At 37.6% G+C, this 22,915-nt stretch overlaps 1 protein-coding gene across 2 annotated transcripts in view; it reads left to right on the forward strand.

Annotated features, from left to right (window-relative positions):
- Window positions 1-20,890, forward strand: part of LOC108709092 (myosin regulatory light chain 2B, cardiac muscle isoform) — an 84,571-nt gene extending 63,681 nt beyond the window's left edge. For both annotated transcript variants that reach the window (XM_041583653.1, XM_041583652.1), the window contains exons 2-7: window positions 1,450-1,539; window positions 2,989-3,064; window positions 5,682-5,786; window positions 15,785-15,863; window positions 18,695-18,743; window positions 20,641-20,890. In XM_041583653.1, the coding sequence (XP_041439587.1) occupies window positions 1,504-1,539; window positions 2,989-3,064; window positions 5,682-5,786; window positions 15,785-15,863; window positions 18,695-18,743; window positions 20,641-20,745 (450 nt within the window). In that variant the 5' untranslated portion in view covers window positions 1,450-1,503 and the 3' untranslated portion in view covers window positions 20,746-20,890. The remainder of the gene's footprint in view (window positions 1-1,449; window positions 1,540-2,988; window positions 3,065-5,681; window positions 5,787-15,784; window positions 15,864-18,694; window positions 18,744-20,640) is intronic.
- Window positions 20,891-22,915: the final 2,025 nt, after the last annotated feature.

A 22,915-nucleotide genomic window follows, 5' to 3' on the forward strand; every position in this document is an offset into this window, starting at 1 on the left:
CATCAATTGACATTTTATTTGGCATTTAAGCATTTAATTCATTCAAACACGTACAATTATCAGTGTTCTGCTGTGATTCAAATGCTTTATTCATTTATTAAATAGGTTGTAATTGTTATGTAGGATGGCCACTTATTAACACCCTTGTATTTGAAATTGTTTGGACTCCTCTCGCTGATGAAAACATAATTACTTAACGCATGCGATTAAATGAGGATTTAAAGCTGAAGAAAAATCATATTAAGCGACGTTTTGAAAGCTATCTGGTTTATTGCTTATTAAAAAATGTTGATGTAAGTAGTAGCAGACACAGCTGAAATCACAGAATGTGTGTGTCCTGCAGATGGAGGGGTAGGGATGTTTGATTGTAATATTAGATTTGTATTTATTTCAGAAGGTCAATGAGTCTACAATATCTGGAAATCTTTGAAGTTTCAATGTGTGATTCCACTTTGACTTGTTTGATATGTTATACTTTTTAAATTTTTTTTATTAGTAAGAGAATTGGCTTAGCACATCACTCCCATGAGTCCTTAGAGATTCAACACTTGTCCCAAGGGGGATTGGTCAGTAAACCCAATATATATATATATATATATATATATATATATATATATATATATATATGTATATATATATATATATGTATATATATATATATATATATATATATATATATATATATATATATATATATATATATATATATATATATATATATATATATATATAATTAGGCAATAGCCAGATTGTGGTCAGCCAACCTGAACAATGGCAAGGGCTGGTTCAACTTGAAGTTAACCTTCAGTATGTTGTAGAATGTTTTTATCTAAGCAACTTTTCCCTTGGTCTTCATTTTTTATAGTTTCTGAATTATTTGCCTTCTTCTTCAGACTCTGTCCAGCTTTCAAATGGGCGTCACTGAGCCCATCTAAAAATCAAATGCTCTGTAAGGCTACAAATGTATTGTTATTGCTACTTTTATTACTCATCTTTCTATTCAGACCCCCTCCTATTCATATTCCAGTCTCTTATTCAAATCAATGCAAGGGAAATTTGGACCCTAGCAACCAGATTGCCGAATGGCAAACTGGAAAGCTGCTGAATAAAAAGTTGAATAACTCAAAAACCATAAATAATAAAAAAATAAAATCAGTTGCAAATTGTTTCAGAATATCTCTCTCTCTACATTATACTAAAAAGTTATTTCAAGGGGAACAGCCCCTTAAATTAAATTTGAGCTGTATTTGGCATGCATCGTTTTCTCTTTCATTTGCTCTGCATTATAGCATTTTATGAAATGTCCCATTTAAACATTAGTAACTATAGTCTTCCATAAAGTATAGTATTGACATTGATGACATTATAATACAGCAGCAACAAAGGTATTTTATCAATAACAAAAGTTTACAAAAAGGATCTGCATAATGACTTGTTTTGTTTTTCTAGTCACCCAAGAAGGCAAAAAAGAAGGCAGAAGGAACAAGTTCAAATGTATTTTCCATGTTTGATCAAAGTCAGCTCCAGGAGTTTAAAGAGGTAATTAAGACACATGCCATGTCAGAGTATGGGGATGGGGAATAACAACATAGTGCCAGCGAGCCAATGATTAGTACTGTCAGATTAACACCATATTTGTTTGATATTCCCTATTAAAATCCATTTGGCTTTGGAGATCTATTATGAGATTTCTGTACAGGAGATTTACCAGTTTAAAATTTAGCATCATATTGTCATAGAGTATAGAGTTATCTATCTATCTATCTATCTATCTATCTATCTATCTATCTATCTATCTATCTATCTATCTATCTATCTATCTGTCAATCATTTTTCTATCTATCTATCTATCTATCTATCTATCTATCTGTCTGTCTGTCTGTCTGTCTGTCTATCTATCTATCTATCTATCTATCTCTGTATTTATCTATCATCGATCTTTCTTTTTTATCTAGCTATCTATTAATCTATCAATTGGCTATTTATCATCTCATCTATAATCTATCTATTTATCTGTCATCTATCATCATTCTCTCTATCATCTGTCTATCTATCTATCTATCTATCTATCTATCTATCTATCTATCTATCTATCATCTATCTATCTATCTATCTATCTACCTATCTATCTATCTTTCTATCTATCTCTATATTTATATATCTATCTATCATCTATCTTTCTTTTTATCTAGCTTTCTATTAATCTATCAATTGGCTGTTTATCATCTCATCTATAATCTATCTATTTATTTGTCATCTATCATCATTCTCTCTCTATCATCTATCGATCTATCTATTGATCTATCAATCTATCTATCTATCTATCTATCTATCTATCTATCTATCTATCTATCTATCTATCTATCTATCTATCTATCTATCTATCTATCTATCTATCTGTTAGCTATGTTTCATCTCTCCATCATCTATCTATCTAGCATCTAATATGTAAGACTGTCCCTTATTCTGTCCCTAAATGCTGATCACCTATGCTGATCCCCATTGCCACTCACCTGCCCTCTGAACTACAATGTACCTCCATGCAGTAACGGAATGACTGAGCTGTACCCTGTTTATACAATACGACCTAAAATTCCAATTTACAGTTTAGGAAACAACTTGGAGTGTTAATCTATATGACTGCTGCAATCAGAGTAGTCTAATCAATGCTAGTCATTAGTGGGTTAATATTGGCTACATTGAATACTGCCATCCCTCATCATATTGTATTGTTGTATTGTATGTTGTATTGCATGTTGCTTTTGTTTAGTCGAAGAGAACTCTGGGTGGGTTAATTGTATTTCAATTAAAATTCTTGTCAAAGTCTATTAGCATGCTAGATGTGTCTAATTCAAAATGGCTTTGTTTGTTGCTTACTTTTAACTGGAAGTGAAATCTGTCATAGACTGTAAGAGGGAATCAAAGAGGATGGGAGATTTAAGAGACCAAGAAAAAAACCCTAACACTTGGCTATTTTCCTGTCACTAGGCTTTTACCATCATGGACCAGAACAGAGATGGATTCATTGATAAAGGGGACCTGAGAGACACGTTTGCTGCTCTAGGTAAAAAAAAAAAAAAAAAAAAAAAAAATATATATATATATATATATATGTATCTTAATAAAATTCACATGCTCATGTTTGTTAAAAGCTATTATAGTTAAACCAGAGCCGGGTGAGTCAAAGATGATTTGTCAAACTCAGTGAGCCAAAAGGGAAGACTGCCAAATTGATTTAATATAATCCTTGTTTATGTGATTGGAACCTTCCTCTGTATACTGAAATAAAATAATTCTATTTCCCCCTATTTCCTTTCTATGCACAGCTCATAGGCTAGAAGGGTACTTGTCTATATGGGACTTGGGATCTCCTTCCTTCCTACATTGGTCTTTTCTACTCTTTCCAAAAAGAACTAGTATTTTTAAAAATTAAATATTAGATATTTTTTTAATTCAAATATACAGAATATGTAGGATCAAATGAATATCACATGGTGAAGCAAAAAACGTACAGTTTATGATCATTGTTCAGTTTTTATTTAAAGCTTTGAGGATTCCAACTTCAGGTCAAAGATAAAGAGCTCCCAGGAACTGAGATATTGACATGAATAGAAAAGCTGTGAATGTAACTTCATTTAGGTCTATAACACAATATGTGCATTTGGTTCTTAATGTAAGATAAATCCTGCTGTAACAGTTCTGGCTTATCATTATTAGATACAAAGATGTAAACAAAAAATGTTCTATTAGTGGCCCTGTCAGAAGGAGCTCAATAATTAACAGAGAATAAAACAAGAAAAATATTATTGCTGTATTTTTGACAGTAGAATATTGGCCTTTGCAATGGGTTTATTCTGTATTGAATAATTACAGAGAGACCAAATTACATACAGTTCCTTGGCATTGATGAAACACTGGGATTTCCAAATTCATTGCTAGTTTAAGGCCAGAGCCACAAATAGCACAAATAATATTTCAAAGTGCAGCCCACATCAATTAGCAGCATTTTGGGCAAACTCCACTAGGGTGACACTGACAATATCCCCACACTGTGATTATAAAAGTTGTGCACCCTATAGGTAATGTTATTCATCATTATTCATCTCCAGTGAGGTGTGTGTGCTTCTGAAGTTACATTGGATGAGAATTAATAGACAAACAGCCAAGATGTGTCATATGCGAAGCCTTATTATCATTCTTAAAAACTATTGTGAGCAGCTAATCACCTTTGAATATGTAACCTGCCAAGTTAATAAAAGCTGTCACAATGTTGTCCTAAGGAAAGTCGAAACAAAGATGATGACACAGCTACAAGGTATAATGATACCAGACAGCATTCCTCCAAAAAAAAGTACAGCTGGCTGGAATGGTTATTCAGGGAGGTTTCTCTAGGATCTAACTCCATCTAATAATATTGTTGGGGGCTTTACAGCACTCTATTGCTATTTTTCCTACAAAGTAAGACATAGAAGGCATGAAAAAGTCATTTTGATAAATAAAATCATGGAAACAAGGACATAAATACACTTCATTTGTAGCAGTTCTTAATTATTGGTCTGCTTGGGGAGAATTCACTCAGTAATTCAGGCCTTGAAAATGTAGCAATATAGTCAAACAAGCAGTAAAAGGGTCATACGCCAGCCAATGTCAGGCATCCATCCAGTAGAAAGGTCTATAGCTCACATAACATCATAAACTCAGATGGTTCAATTATTACTTAAGAACCACATACATCTATAGGAGGTGACAACTTTCCTCCTCTTTAGCAGTGCCTTGGGGGATTTGTTGATCTTTTTAGAATGTGCTACCTACATAAATGTTAATATATAGAGCCTGGACAGATAACGTGTACCCCTTTTAATTAGGCTTCCCTCTAGTAAAAAAAGACATATGGCACCACAAAAAACACTGAATTTTGATTTAGCTGATATAGCAATAAAACAACTTGCCCCATAATTGCCACTTGAAAACACATTAGCATGTGGCTTCATCTGATAATTACAGGCATGTGGTGTTTACATTACTTTCAGCTGGAAGTGACCTGTGCAAATGTGACAATTGTCACAATTGTGATCAGTTAAAATAAAATGTTCTATGTATTCTTACATTAACTTTATTTTTTTCTCTATATGCCTTGGTTGTGCCCACATTAACTTACACCCAAATTGAACTGAACTAAAACCTACATGCAAGACTAATGCCAAAGACAGCAGAGTTCAATTCAATATATATATGCGCAGGAGAACTTTATAAATATACATTTCTCCATTCATTACATAATGTTTAGGGAGGGAATACCCTTAGACATATCTAAAATATCAGCACCCTTAATAAACAGACTTATATAGAGTACTACTCCATATAACAGTACTCAGAGCGTTGCTCCATGCATTTAATTAATGGATCTATGACTTTGTCTCAGTCCTGGTTTGAGTATCACTGGGACAATCACAGAAGCCTCCATACATTTTGGGATAAGCAGGGAAGCTCAATACTGGGTTCAGTAGGTGAATTCACATTCATGTAAAAAGGAATAGAAGCTAAACAGGCTTGCTGTGGGTTTTGGTAGATTTTTTTTTGGTAAATGGGCAACTACCCAGCAAATAAACAAATTAAGCAATGTCATATAGTGTATTCATAGACCAACTAAGTGAATGAATTTGTGTGGGCTTCTCTTTCAGGACGTATAAATGTGAAGAGTGAAGAGCTGGATGAAATGGTCCAGGAGGCTCCGGGTCCAATCAACTTCACTATCTTCCTTACAATGTTTGGGGAAAAGCTAAAAGGTTTGATTAATGTTAATTCTAAATCAATGCTTATACAAAAATTGGTCCCTGTGTGCACTCATATGCAGGGCCGCCATCAGGGGGGGACAGGGGGGATAAGTGTCCCGGGCCTAAAGGGGGGCCAGGCAGTGCTGCATTTTTGAAAGAGCCGGGCCCCCTTACGAGCGCCCGTCCTGAAGTGGCGAAAAGACCCAAAGTCATGCAAACAGCCGAAATTAAAGTCCTGAAGCGGCAAAAAGACCCAAAGTCACGAAAGGAGGCGAAGTTGAAGTCCTGAAGCCTTGAGTTCAATTCTACTGAATGCCAGTTTGTGTTTATTTTTTTTTAATCCCCTGGCCACCAATGTATTATGTTAATATTCTATAGGCCCCTCCCACCAATGTTTTTTTTTTTAAAAAATTTTTACTTTTAAGGGGGGTCCTGGCACCAATTTTTTTTAAAAATGTATTTTTTGGGGCCCCAATTTTTTTTAACTTATAAGGGGAACCAGACCATCAATAGCTTTTTCTAACTTGTGTGTGTGGGGGGTTACTTTTTTAGCGCTGATGTTTGTGTGGTCTTTTAACTGTGATGTGGAGTGGGTGGGATATGGGGTGGGTTTGGGCGTGAGGGTGGGCGTGAAGGTGGGCGGGGCCCAGGGGGCCCCAAAAATTTGTTGTACGGGGCCCCGTGATTTCTAATGTGGCCCTGCTCATATGAACATAATCAGCACAAAAATGCAAAAAGCAGTTACAGTCATAAAAATATAAATTCACATAAAATATGGGAGACCAAGGGAAAGACCAATGTAACCTGGGTATATACATGTACATGTACACAATTAGCTGATCTATTGTATATATCACATTGAATAAAATACAATGCAGCTCTCAGAGCTTGATTTGCAAGTGTCAAATGATCTGGTAAGTAAGGGTGTGGTTTTGTGTGGCAGATGCTTTGCTTAACCCACTTCTATTTGAAAATTTGATCAAGTACAGTTAATGCTTTTCAGTTATTATCAAACAATATGCAAGCGTATTTAATTTTATTACAACACCTGTATGGTTTTTACTATACCATATAGTGTCTGCCCACTGCAGTATTCAGTAGAGGTATAATTCCTTCAGCTTTGTTCGTGATTTAATCTATGTTCCGTGCTTGCTTTAAATATGATCATGGGGATGTACAGCAAAATTGATTATGCTAGGCTAATGTATGCTGTGTAATGTTTTGCCGCCTATATAATGGATCACCAGAAGAATTAAGACAAATTTATTTGAGCTTTTTGTTTCTCTGCACTAACCTTCCATCCCATCTCTACTTTCATGTAAATGAGATATTGTGTGCCCCAATCAAACATATACAGGTTTATACATTACTTTCAGCACCATTAAGTATTGCTTTTGTATATAATGTAACTCATTTCAACCCTTACCAAGCAATATATATTTTCTTTTGGTAGGTCTCCTTTCTTCATGCTGAAGAACTTAAAGGGATTCTGTCATGATTAATATGATGTAGTTTTTATTTCTAAATTACACTGTTTGCACTGCAAATAATTCACTCTACAATATAACATTTCATTCCTGAACCAGCAAGTGTATTTTGTTTTAGTTGTAATATTGGTGTGTAGGCAGCCATCTCAGATCATTTTGCCTGGTCATGTGCTTTTATAAAGAGCCAGCTTTCTGGCAGACTGTTGTTTCTCCTACTCAATGTAACTGTGTCTCAGTGGGACCTGGATTGTACTATTAAGTGCTGTTCTTAGATCTACCAGGCAGCTGTTATCTTGTGTTAGGGAGCTGCTATCTGGTCACCTTCCCATTGTTCTGTTGTTAGGCTGCGGGGAGGGGGGGGGAGGGAAGGGATGATATCACTCCAACTTGCAGTAAAGAGTGACTGAAGTTTATCAGAGCACAAGTCACATGACTGGGGGCAGCTGGAAAACTGACAATATGTCTAGCCCCATGTCAGATTTCAAAATTAAATATAAAAAATCTGTTTGAGAAATGGATTTCAATGCAGAATTCTGCTGGAGCAGCAGCACTCTTAACTGATGCATTTTGAAAAAAACATATTTTTTCCAATGACAGTATCCCTTTAAGGCTAGAGTTAGAGAGCAACTGACCAAGACAGTGGTGTAATTATATATCACTGGGCAAGTCATTTTTCAGGCCCCAAAATGTTTAGAGGTTGACCTGTTTTACCAATATTGAATAAAACTGTATATCAATTAGGCCTCATCAGGTCAAGTACCTCCTGGCCCTCCTGCAGCCACAGGGTCTACTTCCTCTGTAGTTATGCCCCTGGACCAAGAACATGGCAACACTACATGATATATTCATATGTTGGTGTTACTGATCCTTTAATCACTGTTTCATGTGCAACTATGAATAAGTGTAAATCCACCTGTTTCATGTGTGCTGCTATCAGTTTATTATTGGATTCATTTAAGGTGGTACACTTGTGTTGTGGTACTCTATGGCAGTGTTAGACTGGATTGGCAGGACACCTGTGGGCCCTGCTGATCCAGGCCTGCTCCTTGGTCTTTGAAATTGCTCCACACCACACTCATGGGGGTATAGGGAAGAGTTTTTAACTGGGGTAGGGGTGGCTTGAGGTGGCAGCCCTGGTGGCCCCTGGATACCCCAGTTTGCAGAGGTGGGCCAAGCTAGTCAGGCACCCTAGGCAACCAGGCCAGCCAGTTCCCAGTCCCTGCCTTATGGCACGATTGGGCATGCACATGAGACTGAGAACTGACAACCCAGCATTGCCCACCCAGCTCTGACAAATTGGAGGCAACCACAAGCAGTGTGGGGGACAAGCATTGAGGGGACAAGCAGTGAGGGGACAAGTCATGGAACAGGGGTAGGCGCGCGAATAGTTACATGCCTGGCACCCCTCTGCTACTGTGCCCAATGCACATTCTTTTTCTGCATGCCCATAGTACCTGCCCTGCCAGTTTGACACTGCTCTACAAGATCAACCAGCAATATTACCGGGGCATCAAAGCTCCATTGAGATGGTTGATGAAAAACTGGCTGGAAACTGATTAAAAGAACAGTTCAGACGAAGACAGGATGTAGAATTATAAACTGCTTTAAAAAAGAAGCTTCTAGGGCAGAAGACATGACATGTTGGAGACCAGGTAATTAAATAAAAAAAGACTTGTTCACATAAAAAAGTACTTGAGGTTAGTAATTCATTTCTTGTAACTGTGTATACACCGTACAGCAGGTCGAACTTAATGAGGCGTCAGTAATGTTCCGCAGACTCCCTGTAATGGCAGTACAAATTGCAGAACTAATCCTCTCAGTAATAACAAAAGTATTGTATCACCAAAACCACTTTTCTTGTTTATTTTATGTGAACTAAGTTACTATTTCTAGAAACCTGTTCCCAGTTTGAAAAAAATGAAAACGGTTTAGCTTTATTTAGCCCCTAATATTCTGGCCCTAAGACATCTGATTACAGTATCTTTGTTCATTAATAAACTAAGAGCTAATTCTGCTGCACTCTAAAGCTGGGGAGTAATAAATCAGAAAACTGCTGTATGTACAAAAAACTTTTTCTACAAAATATTAAGTTAGGCTATAAATGTATAGTTATTGCTACATTTTATTGCTCATCTTTCTATTCAGGCCCTCTCCTATTCATATGCCAGTCTCTTATTAACATCAGAGCATAGTTGCTAGGGTAATTAGGGCCCTAGCAACCAGATTGCTGAAATTGCAAACTGTAGAGCTGCTGAATAAAAATCTACATAACTAAAAAAACTCATTAAAAATAAACAATGAAAACAATTGTAAATTGTCTCAGAATATCACTCCCTATATCATTTACCGCACTTTAGTAAACGGGCACCTAAAATTAAATTAAAGGTATTCAACCCCCTAAGAGATCATCCCTACCCATAGGGGATTACCCCAGAAATTCATTTTTCTATGATTACCTATGGAACAACCTTAACTGTAATTGCTCATTGTCCAATTCCCTCTGTGATAAAATCTATTTATCAATGTGAGATATGTAGACAAATACAAGAGTCCTCTGCACTCAACCCATTATCAATATATTAAGGACATTGAAACATTTTGTGCCTTAAGCTACTAAAAATGCCTTCCCCTTTAAACAAAACAGGGATTGATTGTCCATATATTGCAATATATTTAAGATGGCCAGCTCCTTTTTGTAGCTCCCAACCCTTCCAGCTATAGTCAGGTGATCCCACGGGTGGCTAATAAAAGGGCAGCCAAGTTTGGGAGTTTTACTTTGAAAGCAGCTAGTAAGTTGCAGGTAAAACTTAGTCCCTTTGTAAAATGTATAATGAAGCAATAGAATTCTTGAAGAATCAGATGAAAATTGAGCGTAGGACTGGCCAGATATGGGATGACTTTGATGTAGTTGGCCAACTTAAATATATTGCAATATATGGACAAACAATCCCTGTTTTGTTTAAAGGGTAAGGCATTTTTAGTAGTTTAAGGCACAAAATGTTTCAATGTCCTTAATATATTGATAATGGGTTGAGTGCAGAAGATCTCTTGTATTAGTCTAAGTTAGAGACCGCCACAATCTGCTAGAGTGAAATACGGCGACTCTCCATTCATTTCTATGAGATTATTTAAAAAAGTATTTATCAATGGGGGAAGTGACAATTCATCCTTTGATAAATGGAGAGTGGCAGAATTTCATTCTACTGTTACGATCTCTAACTTCACTCTTTGATAAATATACCCCCAAGTGCGCACACGCCAATCCAAACACGCAGAGGTAGGGTGGCTTTCCGATGGTGCTCTGCCTAGGGGCACTAATGACTTTGACTTGGCCCTATTCATCTAAACAAACTGAGTGGTCACATTAGAACTTGCATTATAATTTGGGGACAAGTAACTTTGCATCAATTCACATTCAGTTTTGAGTCCGTTTTAACACATTCCTTTTAAATAATGTCTTGACACAGCAGCTCATTGGTGCACAAACTGCAACTATTTATATACAAATTCTGCCATAAAACTATGGCAGGCAATGATTATTTACAAAAATTACACTCGGTATGGAATTATCATTTTATGTAAAAAAAAGAGATGTGAAATAGGAGCCGGGGATTTCAAGGCATTTATTGAACATGCTCTGTCTTTAAATAATATCTGCCAGCTGGATATTTATTTTTATTGCGTGTTAGAAACATGCATTTGCAGCTTGTATAGAAATGAAATAAGATTCACATCATTGGAGCCTCTTTATTTACCAAGTAATCAATAGAGAATGGGTTACGCAAGGAATTTTATTTCAGACAGAGCCCAAAGACGGATGTAGTACACACAATGAGAAATGGTTCCTTGTACAGCCCAGGCTTTCTGGAGTGCCCTGTGCTTGCCACTAGCAGTGAGATTGACAATAGAAAACTAAATGTAAAGAGGTATTGATTGAATAGCAAAGATGCTCAGTGATCCTTTAAAGAAAGACAGAATACAATCTTTTTGCCCCTAAGTATGTTTAAGAACTATTTTCATTTCCTTTATCGACAATCTACTCAAGTGAAGCCCAAGTAATGCTCTTAACTATTAAGTAAGGAAGAATATGCTGTAATGGCCTAGATTTGGGGAACTCCAGATCATTTAAGCATTTTGTAACACAAATACACAGTTCATAGTCATACAGGGCAAACGTTTGATTGTTCAAATGCATGAATATTAATCTCTAATGCCTTTTATAAGGTTCTATTTTAGAAAGGACTATAGTTTATGGCCATTTCTTCTAGTAAATATATTTCTTTATTGTTGAATTTACAGTATGCCAGGGCTGATTGAAGAATTAGGAAGAGCAGGTATTAACGATTAGTACGATGTAGACAATTTGTAATTGTTTTTAGTACTTGTTGGTTTTTGAGTTATTTAGCTTCTTATTCAACAGCTCTCTAGTTTGCAATTTCAGCATCTGGTTGCTAGGGTCCGAATTACCCTTGTAATCATGAATTGATTTGAAAAACTGAAATATGAATAGGAGAGGGCCTGAATAGGACTATAAGTAATAAAAACTAGTAATAACAATAACGATGACCTTAAATAGTATTTATTTTAGATGAGGTCAGTGACCAACAAAAACAATGAACAGCTATAAAACAAACGAACAGCAGTGCAAGATGGAAAGACTCAGAAGAGGAAGTCAAATAATTTAAGAACTATAAAAATAAATAATGAAGAACAATTGAAAAGTTGAGTAAAATGACCCCCCTCCCCCCATACCCACCTGTCCTTGGGGGTTCACAATGCTAGTGCAGAGAGCACAATTGGGTTCTCTTACACTAGAAGAGCCAAATTTCCAGTTTAAGAACAGGAAATTTGTAACTTAAAGTTACCGGGAGCAACTTTTTGTCACCCCTGGTATTAAGCCAGGTGCTACTGGGCTCCTTACAAGTTCAGTTTGGCACTACCATACTGTGAACTGCAAAACTCTGGGAGGGTTGCTGTACCAAAAATGAGTTACATGTATGTGCAGTTAGCGGTTCATTGGATTTGGATTTGGTTTGGAAGAAACCATCAAAACAGAAATTCAGCAAAAAGGATGGGAACTGTGGGCATGCCTATTTGAGGAATCACTTGGGTTCTGGGAATGTAAATGTTATTAAATGATTTCTGTATATGGGGTTGTGTCAGTTTCAATGAAAATGGCTTTATATATCACAAGCAAGATAATTACTGGACTTTATAAAAAAACAAACAAACCCATCAAGTCCATTGAATGGAACTCACACAACAATAAATAGATTATAAGCTATAAAGAATTCCCATAAATGTGAATTTATCCACAAAAGTCACCTATACTGTAAAAGCTTAGTGATTTCAACGGTGATGACTCTTCAGTGGTCAGCACATTACCTCCTGGCCCATCATTGTCATTTCCATTTCTATCTGATCAATTGATTCTGTAGCCTGTCCAAAATGTCATTAGCAGCAGAGAAGAATGTTACGCACTAACACTCAATGTACTTAGCATGCTAAGCCCTTGTACAGTCCCAGAAGTATGTCTTACGTAGCATGATAGGATCCCAGACTGGAGCTCTCACTCTTCAGCTCTTATTATAAGATGAGCACTGGTGTGTTTTTAGACTAGTTGCAATCAGACATCATGTTACAATGTCATTTTCAGATAATAATATTGGCAGTGCCTTTGACATTCCCATCATGAGAAGCATTTTACAGTATCATTCCTTTGAAGTGTTACTGGTATTTTTTTCTTCATGCCATGGGATATATTTAGCTTCAGAGGAATAGTTTAAGGCTCTAGGGGCAATGTAGCTGATAATTTACCTGCCACAAAAAAGAGAGCCTGTATTATTTAGAGAATTGTGGACAGTAATTTATGGGTTGTATCCTTTTTTGGAGTGATGGTGTGGCTCTAATTTTAAATCCCTGAATCTAAATCTAAAATTCTCATGTCAGATTTATTTCTGATAAAGTTGATAAAATAAAAAGAAAACGTACTCTGTCAAGGGGCAGAACGATAAAGGAAACAGACCCTGCAACTGGTCTGGGCCAGAAGGAAAAGAGGCCCAGTATGAACTGGCTGGTAAGCAGTACAGTAGCATATGTCTTAATCACAAAACTAAAGATAAAATACAAAAAATATAAAAAAGACAGTTCATGAAATATTCAATGCAAATACCCAAATATCTATGTCCAGTGCTGCCTCTTCAAACAGCTGGCTGAGTTCAAATTCTGAAAACAAATAAAAAAAGAGGGGTGGATGTAAATCACACGAATAGACTTATTATAGTAAAAGAGTTGCACTTACCAACACAAGTGATAAAACAGCTCATCAGATTTCACAGTCAGCAAGCAAATTGCAGACCACATGTTTCATCATCTCCTGACTTTATCAAGGGCGTTAATTAATTACAATACAATGTTATATATCTTGGCTATGATGCTAAGGGACGTAGCAGACCCACCATATTCAATCACCCATATTAAAACGTTAGAGAGGATCGTGCAGTAGAATTTAGCTACATACTGTAGCTCCTTCAGTTACTTGAAGGTACTGTACATCATTGCCTTTCAGACACATTGGAATTCATACATGTTCACGTGATCTTGAGGTGTTCTGTGGTCTAATTTGGATGGAAAGCAGTCTGCAGAAACAAGGTTTCATTAAATAAAGTCATGTAGTCAAATTGTTCTTCTGGTATGTGTCTCTTGATTTTATGAATGCACCAAGCTTCAAGCTTCCCAAATCTGTTCTTATTAACTGAGATAATTTAAAGTAGAATTCAACCCTAAAGTAAAAGTGTTACCCCTAACATTTTACTTACCCCTCCATGCAGATTCAGGCGTCTGAGTTCACGAGCGCCATCTTCAGCTGCTTCGGTAATGTTTGTAATGGGACGGTGCTTCGGTTGTTCCAACTGCGCATGTGCCGACACGCTGGTCTCATTCCAAAGATTTCCGAAGAGAAGAAGATGGCTCTGTGAACTCCGATGCCTGAATCTGCACCAAGGGGTAAGTAAAACGTTAGGGGCATTTGCCCCGGGTAACACTTAGGCTTTAGGGTTGAATTCTCCTTTAAAAGATGAGTTATTTCTCAGTAGGATATCCCATGTTAATATATATCTAAGCATGTGAATTGTATTCTAGGTTGTACCTTTGAAATGTGCTGCTGAAATGAAATGCTTTTTGTATTCTTGGCACATTCACCAACAGCTGCAGACTAATGGACCAGTTCTACATGAAAGGCTGTTATCTGGTTGTTATATTCACTAAACTTTCATTAATGCTCTACATTCAGTCATACTTGAAAGACCAGATCCATAAAACAGGGGGTTAGATTGGATGATATATCAAAGGTTTATTTAGTGGAGCTAAAAAGGGTTCTAAACGCTGCTGCTCAACCATAGTTTACTCCAATATTACTGGACCAGAATGCTCATATAGAGGAGCAAATCACATTTGGATTCTTAAAGCAACATCTCTCACCAAAGCTTTTCTCCAGCGACCCAATGCATGCACTAGAACTCTCCAGTGTGAATTGTTCCTGATCCATGAAAATCTGCATCAGGGGCAATATGCCAATAACACCAAGATGACCAATGCTTTGTAATCATGGTTCTTGCATCTGTAATTAGGTTTTAACCACCTATTTGGTTAGCTGATGCAGTGGATCAGATTTACAGAGCCTTTAGAACCACTCTGCAGACCTAAGCCAGAAATAGACAGAAACAACACAAAGTTCAACATCTGATTCAGTGTATTCATGTAAAACTTTGCAGAACCAAAAGGAAAGATTTTTTCAAAGTTTTTTCAAAATATTGTGCTGTTTTATCCCTCCATTAAGAAATGCTTTTTGTAGTACAGGTATGGGACCTATTATCCAGAATGTTTGGGACCTCAATTTTTTCATATAATGGATCTTTCTGTAATTTGGATCTTTATAATTTAAGTCTACTAAGTAACTATGTAACTATTAAATACACCTAAGGCTAGTTTTGCTTCCAATAATGATTTATTATATCTTAGTTTGGGTCAAGTAAAAGGTACTATTGTATCATTACAGAGAAAAGGGAAATTATTTTTAAAAATGTGGATTATTTTGGATAAAATTTAGTCTATGGGAGATGGCCTTCCAGAAATTCAGAGCTTTCTGGGTTTCAGGACAACGGATCCCATGTCTGTAGTGTGTTCCTATAAGGATCCTTACAGTAGCACAGCGGTAACCATGGGCTGACCATTTATAGTAAAGGCAATGCAACAACAACATGGCCTTAAGTGCGCAAAGAATATCAGTTTTTTGAAAAATGACAGATCAAAGATTGTGCTCTAATGAGCCTCTTTTACTCAATAATTCTTGACAGATTGTCCTCATACCCTGCCAGTTTTTAGGTAATTAAAGGAAGTGTTGAGGTGGTGAAAAATGTAGAAAAGATAGTTGAACGTTCAGGCACATAGATAGAGAGTTGCCTTTCATTTGAGATGAAGAGAATGAAAACAGATGTTTTATTACCTCTGATGTATGTATTCCAGGCACAGACCCAGAGGAGACTATCCTGAATGCTTTCAAGATTTTCGACCCTGACGGGAAAGGCCACATTAAAGCAGATTAGTAAGTTAATCATTTTATATCAGTTCAGTGTCTTTAAGGCAGTCTTTAAGTATCTACTCAATCTTTCATTTTCATTTCTCAAATAGTCTAAGTATGGCCTAGCGTATTATCCCCCTGCTCAGAAAAAGCATCCACGCGTGTTGTGCCTGACTGTACCCATTGTATGTAGCATATAAAAGAATTGTAGAGCGTTGAACAAATGCTTCTCGTTGTGTCCATTGTGCAATTGCATTAAGGCTCCTTCACACTGATCTAACTGATCAGTTTTAGTGCTGCATTGTTCCACTATGGTAGATCTCATTTACACTGAACTCTTTTAGTAGGTCTCAGAATCAACTGAATCAGCTATAACTAGGACTGATATATTTTTGCATTTAGAAGAAAATACTGATATTACATCACAGTGTAAAAGATTTCCAGTATATGAACATGTGCTGAGGGATATTGGTTGACAGAAAAAATTGCATTCAGACACATTCCACACTTTCAGTGTCGGACTGGGACACCAGGGGCCCACCTAAAATCCTTAGATCAGAGGCCCACCCAAAAACCTTAGACCAGGGGCCCACTCTCAGAACTATTATTCTTCTGCTTCTCACTCAACCTCTATTCTCCTAGTCTCTTTTCTTGACATATTATAATACTATAATCTATTCTGGCCTTTTTGTTTTTATAGGAATAGGGAATGGCCATGAAATAGGCTAAGGGGTAAATTTATCAGAGTGAAATTAGAGTGAAATTCCGCAGCTCACAATTAATTTCTATGGGATTTTGAAATCAATCAATGGGTGAAAGTGAAAGTTCAAGCCTTTAAAAAACCCATAGAAATGAATGGAAAGTGGCGGAATTTCACTCTAGTGGCGGAACTTCAGTATTAGCTTCACTCTTTGATAAATATACCCCTAAATGTTTAGCAGCATGAGAACCCATTGACACCTGGGCCCACCGGGAATATTCCTGGTATCCCGGTGGGCAGTCCGACACTGCACACTTTACAAAAGAAGCCGTAGACCAGTGGACTAGTTTTGCCTCAAAGAATTGCAATGAATATGAATCATGTAGGCATGCATCTGACTTGACTAGCAACAAACATTGCTTCAGTAAAAGAGTAAAGGTGTATTTTGTTAGCAAGCAGAGTGCAAAATCTACTGACCCTTTTAGCTGCAGTTTGTGCATGGTATCACAGAGCCTGCCGTACTAATTTAAAACAGCGCTAACATTGTTAGAAAAATATATTTTTTATATCTGGGAAACTTTTATCCTCCAAAATCTTACTTTAACTGCAGTGCAAGGGGGGGGGTCAAGTATGCTGGTTGCACTTACAATTAATGGAGCTTATGCTGAATCCAGGGCCACTATCGTTAACTTTTGGTCCCTGTAAGTTATTTGTCTGGGGCCCCACCCAACCCTGTAGTACCAACATTTTAAGGCATTCCCTTGATTGCGCTATACAAAAGATCAGCCATTAGGTTGGTTGGCTTTCCTAAGACAAAAGGTTGAACTTGATGGATGTGGGTTTTTTTCAAACACAGTTACTCACCATTTTTTAATGAAAAACAAAGGTGTAACTAAAAACTAAAACTGAAAAGCAGCTAAAATATATGTTTATAGAAACTGTCTTGTTCCCAAAATGTAGGGGTCCAATGATATTGCTGTAGGGCCCAATAACTAGTCATTCTACTGCTGCAAAGTTCATATAAGTCCCAATATATATTTAAATAGGAATGCACCGAATCCAGGATTTGGCCAGGCCGAACCGATTCTGAATCCTAATTTGCACATGCACACATTGTCACATAACAAAGAAGTAAATATTGTTTTCCCCTTCCCACCCCTAATTTGTATATGCCGTCCGAATACCGAACCAAATCCTAATCCCAATTTGCATATGCAAATTAGGATAAAAATTCAGTTCAGCATTCGACCGAATCTTTCGCAAAGGATTCGGGGGTTCAGCCGCAGCCAAAATAGTGGATTAAGTGCATCCCTATATTTAAATAGCTCAATTAATGAATTTGCTAATAATTCTCTCCCTTCCGATCCCCTGCAGCCTTGGTTTAATCTTTTCAAACAAACTTAATTGCACTCACCGACACTGCTGCAGTTGTTGTAGCGTGTTATTAACCTCTTTAGGGCTCTTACTCACTAGCGTTCTGACCTGCGCTCCCCTGCGTTCCGTTTTCTGGCGTTCAGCCGCAGGGGAGCGCAGGAATAGACGCATGTCATTATTTCAAATGCGGCTGTACTCACTCAGGCGCATGTAGGCGCCGAACACAGGTTCAGACGCAACATGCTGCATTTTTCCTGCGTTCGGCGCCTACACGCGCCTGAGTGAGTACAGCCCCATTTGAAAAAATAACATGCGTCTATTCCTGCGCTCCCCTGCGGCTGAACACCAGAAAACGGAATGCAGGGGAGCGCAGGTCAGAACGCTAGTGAGTAAGAGCCCTTAGTCTGATCCCCAGTGCAAATGTCCACATAATACGCAATAGAACACAGGCAAGCAAGCCAACATTTCAATAGCGAGTTACATCCCTTCGATTAAAATCTTTTATTGTAAATTATACCGTACAAACAGTGTGTGGCATGCTTAACCTTACATAATACAATGATACAACCTTAAACAATAACCATAAACTATAGGAACCTGACCCCAAATTATTAAAAAATTAACAAATTTTATGCAACAGTTCCCAGCTGTAACATTATAGTGCACATTATATGCATTTGTGGCTCAGCATGTTATTAATTATATTACAGTATAGTTACAAGTTTGAAATAAGCCAAGGAATATGTTCATTTTTTAATTGTATTTATTTTTCTCCAAATAGCATACGTGAGATGCTGACTACTCAGGCAGACCGCTTCAGTCAGGAAGAGGTAAGGAAAATAGAGGAAACTATATTGGTAACGTGGGCAGGTTTTATGCCACACAGAATTATAGGTGCCCTCACCTTCAGTCACTTTAATGGTTAATAGTTTTCCTTAAGTTAAATTTTAGCATGCTACAGAATTCCCTATTCTTAGCAACTTTTCACCTGGTCTTGGTGCGACCTTGTCACTAAAGTTTTTATGTAAGCTATCCCCATGATGCATAGAACTTCTGTACATGTTCTCATTAGCAACACTGGGAACATGTGCAACAGCCTTTATACCAGCCACATACAAATAATTCTGCGATGATATTTACACATCTGTTTATGGTCCCAACTGACTCAGCAGCCTGGTGGTCCTGCCTGGCCTTTGGGGCAGTGTCGAACTGGCCCACAGGGATACCAGGAAAACTCCCGGTGGGCCATGGTGTTAGTGGGTCTTTTTGCTGCTAAACATTTGGCCTATTTCATGGCCATTCCATATTTCTATGAGAACAAAGAGAATAAATAGATGGAATAATAGATTATAGTATGTTAAGAAAAGAGACTAGGAGAATAAAGGTTGAGTGAGGAGAGGAAGAATAATAGTACTGAGAGTGGGCCCCTGGTCTAAGATTAATTGGTGGGCCCCTGGTCAATGGGGCAAATTCACTAAGGCGCGAAGCGCCGAACGCTAGCGTTAATTCGCTAGCGTTTGGCATTTTCGCTACTGCGCAAACTCACTAATGAACGCTGGCGTAGTTTCGCTAGTGTTACTTCGCAACCTTACGCCAGGCGAATCTTCGCTAGCGATGAAACTACGCAAATTCACTAACTTGCGCAGTGTAGTGAACGCTACCTTTTACGCTAGACTTCCTTCGCCACCTCAGACCTGGCAAAGCGCAATAGAGTAGATAGGGATTGTTTAAAAAAAGTCATAATTTTTTCTAAGTCCCAAAAAACGCTGGCGTGTTTTCTACATGATGGCTGATAGGCTGAAAAAGATCGAAAATTTTTTGGGGCTCCCCTTCCTCCCCCCTACATTTCCTGACTCATGGCAACTTACCTAGACAGTGGGCACATGTGTAGGGCAAAATAAAATTTTTATTTGCAGATTTGAAGGTTTTCTAGGCATTTGTAGTGCAGATACGTGTTCCTCCATTGAAATTTGAATTTCGCGCCGTATGCAAATTAGCCTTCGCTAGCGCAACTTTGCTTTATATAGCGAAACAACACTAGCACAACTCCGCAACCTTACGCTACCCCTGTGCGCAACTTCGGATTTTAGTGAATTTGCGAAGTGCTGGCGAAACTACGCCTGGCGAAGTGCAGCGAAGTGCGGCGAAGTTGCGCCTGGCGCAACTTCGCAACTTAGTGAATTTGCCCCAATGATTTTTGGGTGGGCCCCCGGTGTCCCAGTCCCACACTGCTTTGAGGTGTTCGAGCTGAGTGACACCATAAGGAAGTTAGGTCGCACATTTTATTAAGGAGAATACCTAGTGTATGGTGAAAGGAGGCTGGGTGTGGAGGAAAGGATCCAGGAGGGGGCATAGCTTTGACCAAGTCAAAGATCAAACTCCCATTACTTTGTCTTTGAACATTTTCATATAGTTTAGGGACACTATTTCCAGTAAAAACACAGTACATATAATTTTATTTCTGCAGGTCTTACTTTTGGGCATGTAGTTCATGTCAGGATGCTTCCCATGTTCTTATTTCAATTACTTTTGTTCTAATAACTTTGCTACATCATAAAAATTGATTGCTTGCTCAATAAATCACTGCCAGATTTCGATTTCTTTGAACATTCTGATTAAGTGTTTGCCAGTGTCACATGTGCATCCCACATTGCATTGCATTGCTTAGGAGAAACATGAAAAGAAATATGAACATGGCTTTCAGTTTACTCTTTGTTGTTCTTACAGATCACCCAGATGTTTACTGCTTTCCCCCCAGATGTTGCTGGTAACCTAGATTATAAGAACCTATGCTATATTATCACCCACGGCGAGGAGAAAGACCAGGAGTAAAGATCTGAAGTTATAGCTGAAGGTTCAATAAAAGAAAACAACACAAAGAGGGGAGCAAAATGTCAGCATGTCATAAAGCTGCTGTGTTGATCAAAGCGACTGGAATTGTTCTAACTTTATAAATATTAAAAACAAATATTTCAAACTAATGTTTGAAGTGTGTTCAGACATGAGTCTTCAGCAGAATGCATCTCTCTGTTCCACATACACAACCCATGTACAGTGCTGTTACTTTCACAGAGAAACAAAGCAGACAGATATATGTTGTTTTGCATGTAATGTTCTTGGACATGGGATGCGTGAGACGTTAGCTAATATGAATCATGTCAGGTAAAACAAATCACTCAAGATTTAAAGCTGCAACCCCTAGCTCTCTATAGAATGTAATGGAAAAGGCAATTACCCATGCAAGATAATTCCCACATTAGAATTCTACTGACCAAAACTTAATTATACAAACAGGATGATGTGCCAATGAGTATATGGATTGCTAGAACTCAGGTATCTTGCGGTTATCTTTCATACGAGATTATGTCATTCTAGCTTGGGATGCACCAAACTCTACTCTTTTAGGATTCGGCCAAAGGGGTACAGATTTCGATACAGAATACAAACCCTTCTTCTGTCTTGTAATAGCAGAAACAGCAGCAAAAATGCCTGATTTATTTAGGGTACAGATTTGACAACAACTTCTACACTTAGGGGGCCCATTTACTTAGTTCGAGTGAAGGAATAGAGGAAAAGTAGTTCGAATTTGGAATGGTCGAATATGGCTACTTCGACTACGACCTTCGAATCGAACGATTTGAACTAAAAATCGGTCGACTATTCGACCATTCGACCATTTGATAGTCGAAGTACTGTCTCTTTAAAAAGAGCCCCTAGTTCGCCTCCTAAAACCTACCGAGGCCAATGTTAGCCTATGGGGAATGTCCCCATAGGCTTCCTAACAATTTTCTGATCGAAGGAATATCCTTTGATCGATGTGTTAAAATCCTTCGAATCGTTCGACTCGAAGGACTTAATCGTTCGATTGAACGATTATTCCTTCGATCGTTCGATCGTAGGAATAGCGGTAAATCCTTCGACTTCGATATTCAAAGTTGAAGGATTTTACTTTGACGGTCGAATATCGAGGGTTAATTAACCCTCGATATTCGACCCTAGGTAAATGTGCCCCTAAATAATTAATAGTTTAAGACTGGCTTACCCTATTCTGTAAAATAAACATTTTTCCTTTATACTTGATTGGGGTCTCATATTTCATATCTGGAATAAAAAGGAAAGGTATTATAAATAGCAGCATTTACCTTTAAAACAGAATTTATAACTAACATGGCAGAGTAAACTCTTTGTTAGATCCAATTGCATTCCCTCTGTAATGGATTTATTTCTATCCAGTTCTTCATTCACTTTAATTTTTTCTTCAGGATCTGCCATCTTAAATGAGCAAGCCTATGGTCATGTACAACGAAGTGTTTAGCAAGTGTAGTTTCCCTTTACTTTGTATTTTTCTCCCTGTCTTCCTCATGATCACTCCCACTATCTCTCAACAGTTTGATTGTTTCCAATGAATTTATGGTCATTAAGGCAAACGTGGTCTTTTTTGGCTACTTCGACCATCGAATGGGCTACTTCGACTTTGAATTGAACAATTTGAACTAAAAATCGTTTGACTATTCGACCATTCGAAGTACTGTCTCTTTAAAAAAAACTTCGACCCCCTAGTTCGCCACCTAAAACCTACCGAAGGTCCCCATAGGCTTTGCTATCTTTTTTTGGTCGGAGAAAAACGATTCGAAGGATTTAATCGTTCGATCAAGCGATTTTTCTTAGTTCGAACGAATTACGGTAAATCCTTCGACTTCGATATTTGAAGGATTTAACATCGACAGTCAAATATCAAGGGTTAATTAACCCTCGATATTCTACCTTAAGTAAATTTGCCCCTTGGTGTCTAATATTGAAACAAGAGGAATATTTTGCCACTATTTACATCTTAATAGTTTCACTCCTGTAAATACTTTTTCCCTCCTCCCTGACACCCATAGGTTCACCTTCCTCGTAGGCCTTTGCTTTAAAACACAAACATCATGAAATTCAAGTGTAAACTTATGCTAACGTGTACCCTTTTATTCTTATCCTTTATATAGCACCAACAGCAAATTAC

The sequence above is a fragment of the Xenopus laevis genome, chromosome 2S (genome assembly GCF_017654675.1).
Source record: "Xenopus laevis strain J_2021 chromosome 2S, Xenopus_laevis_v10.1, whole genome shotgun sequence".
In the NCBI taxonomy this organism is placed as follows: domain Eukaryota; kingdom Metazoa; phylum Chordata; class Amphibia; order Anura; family Pipidae; genus Xenopus; species Xenopus laevis.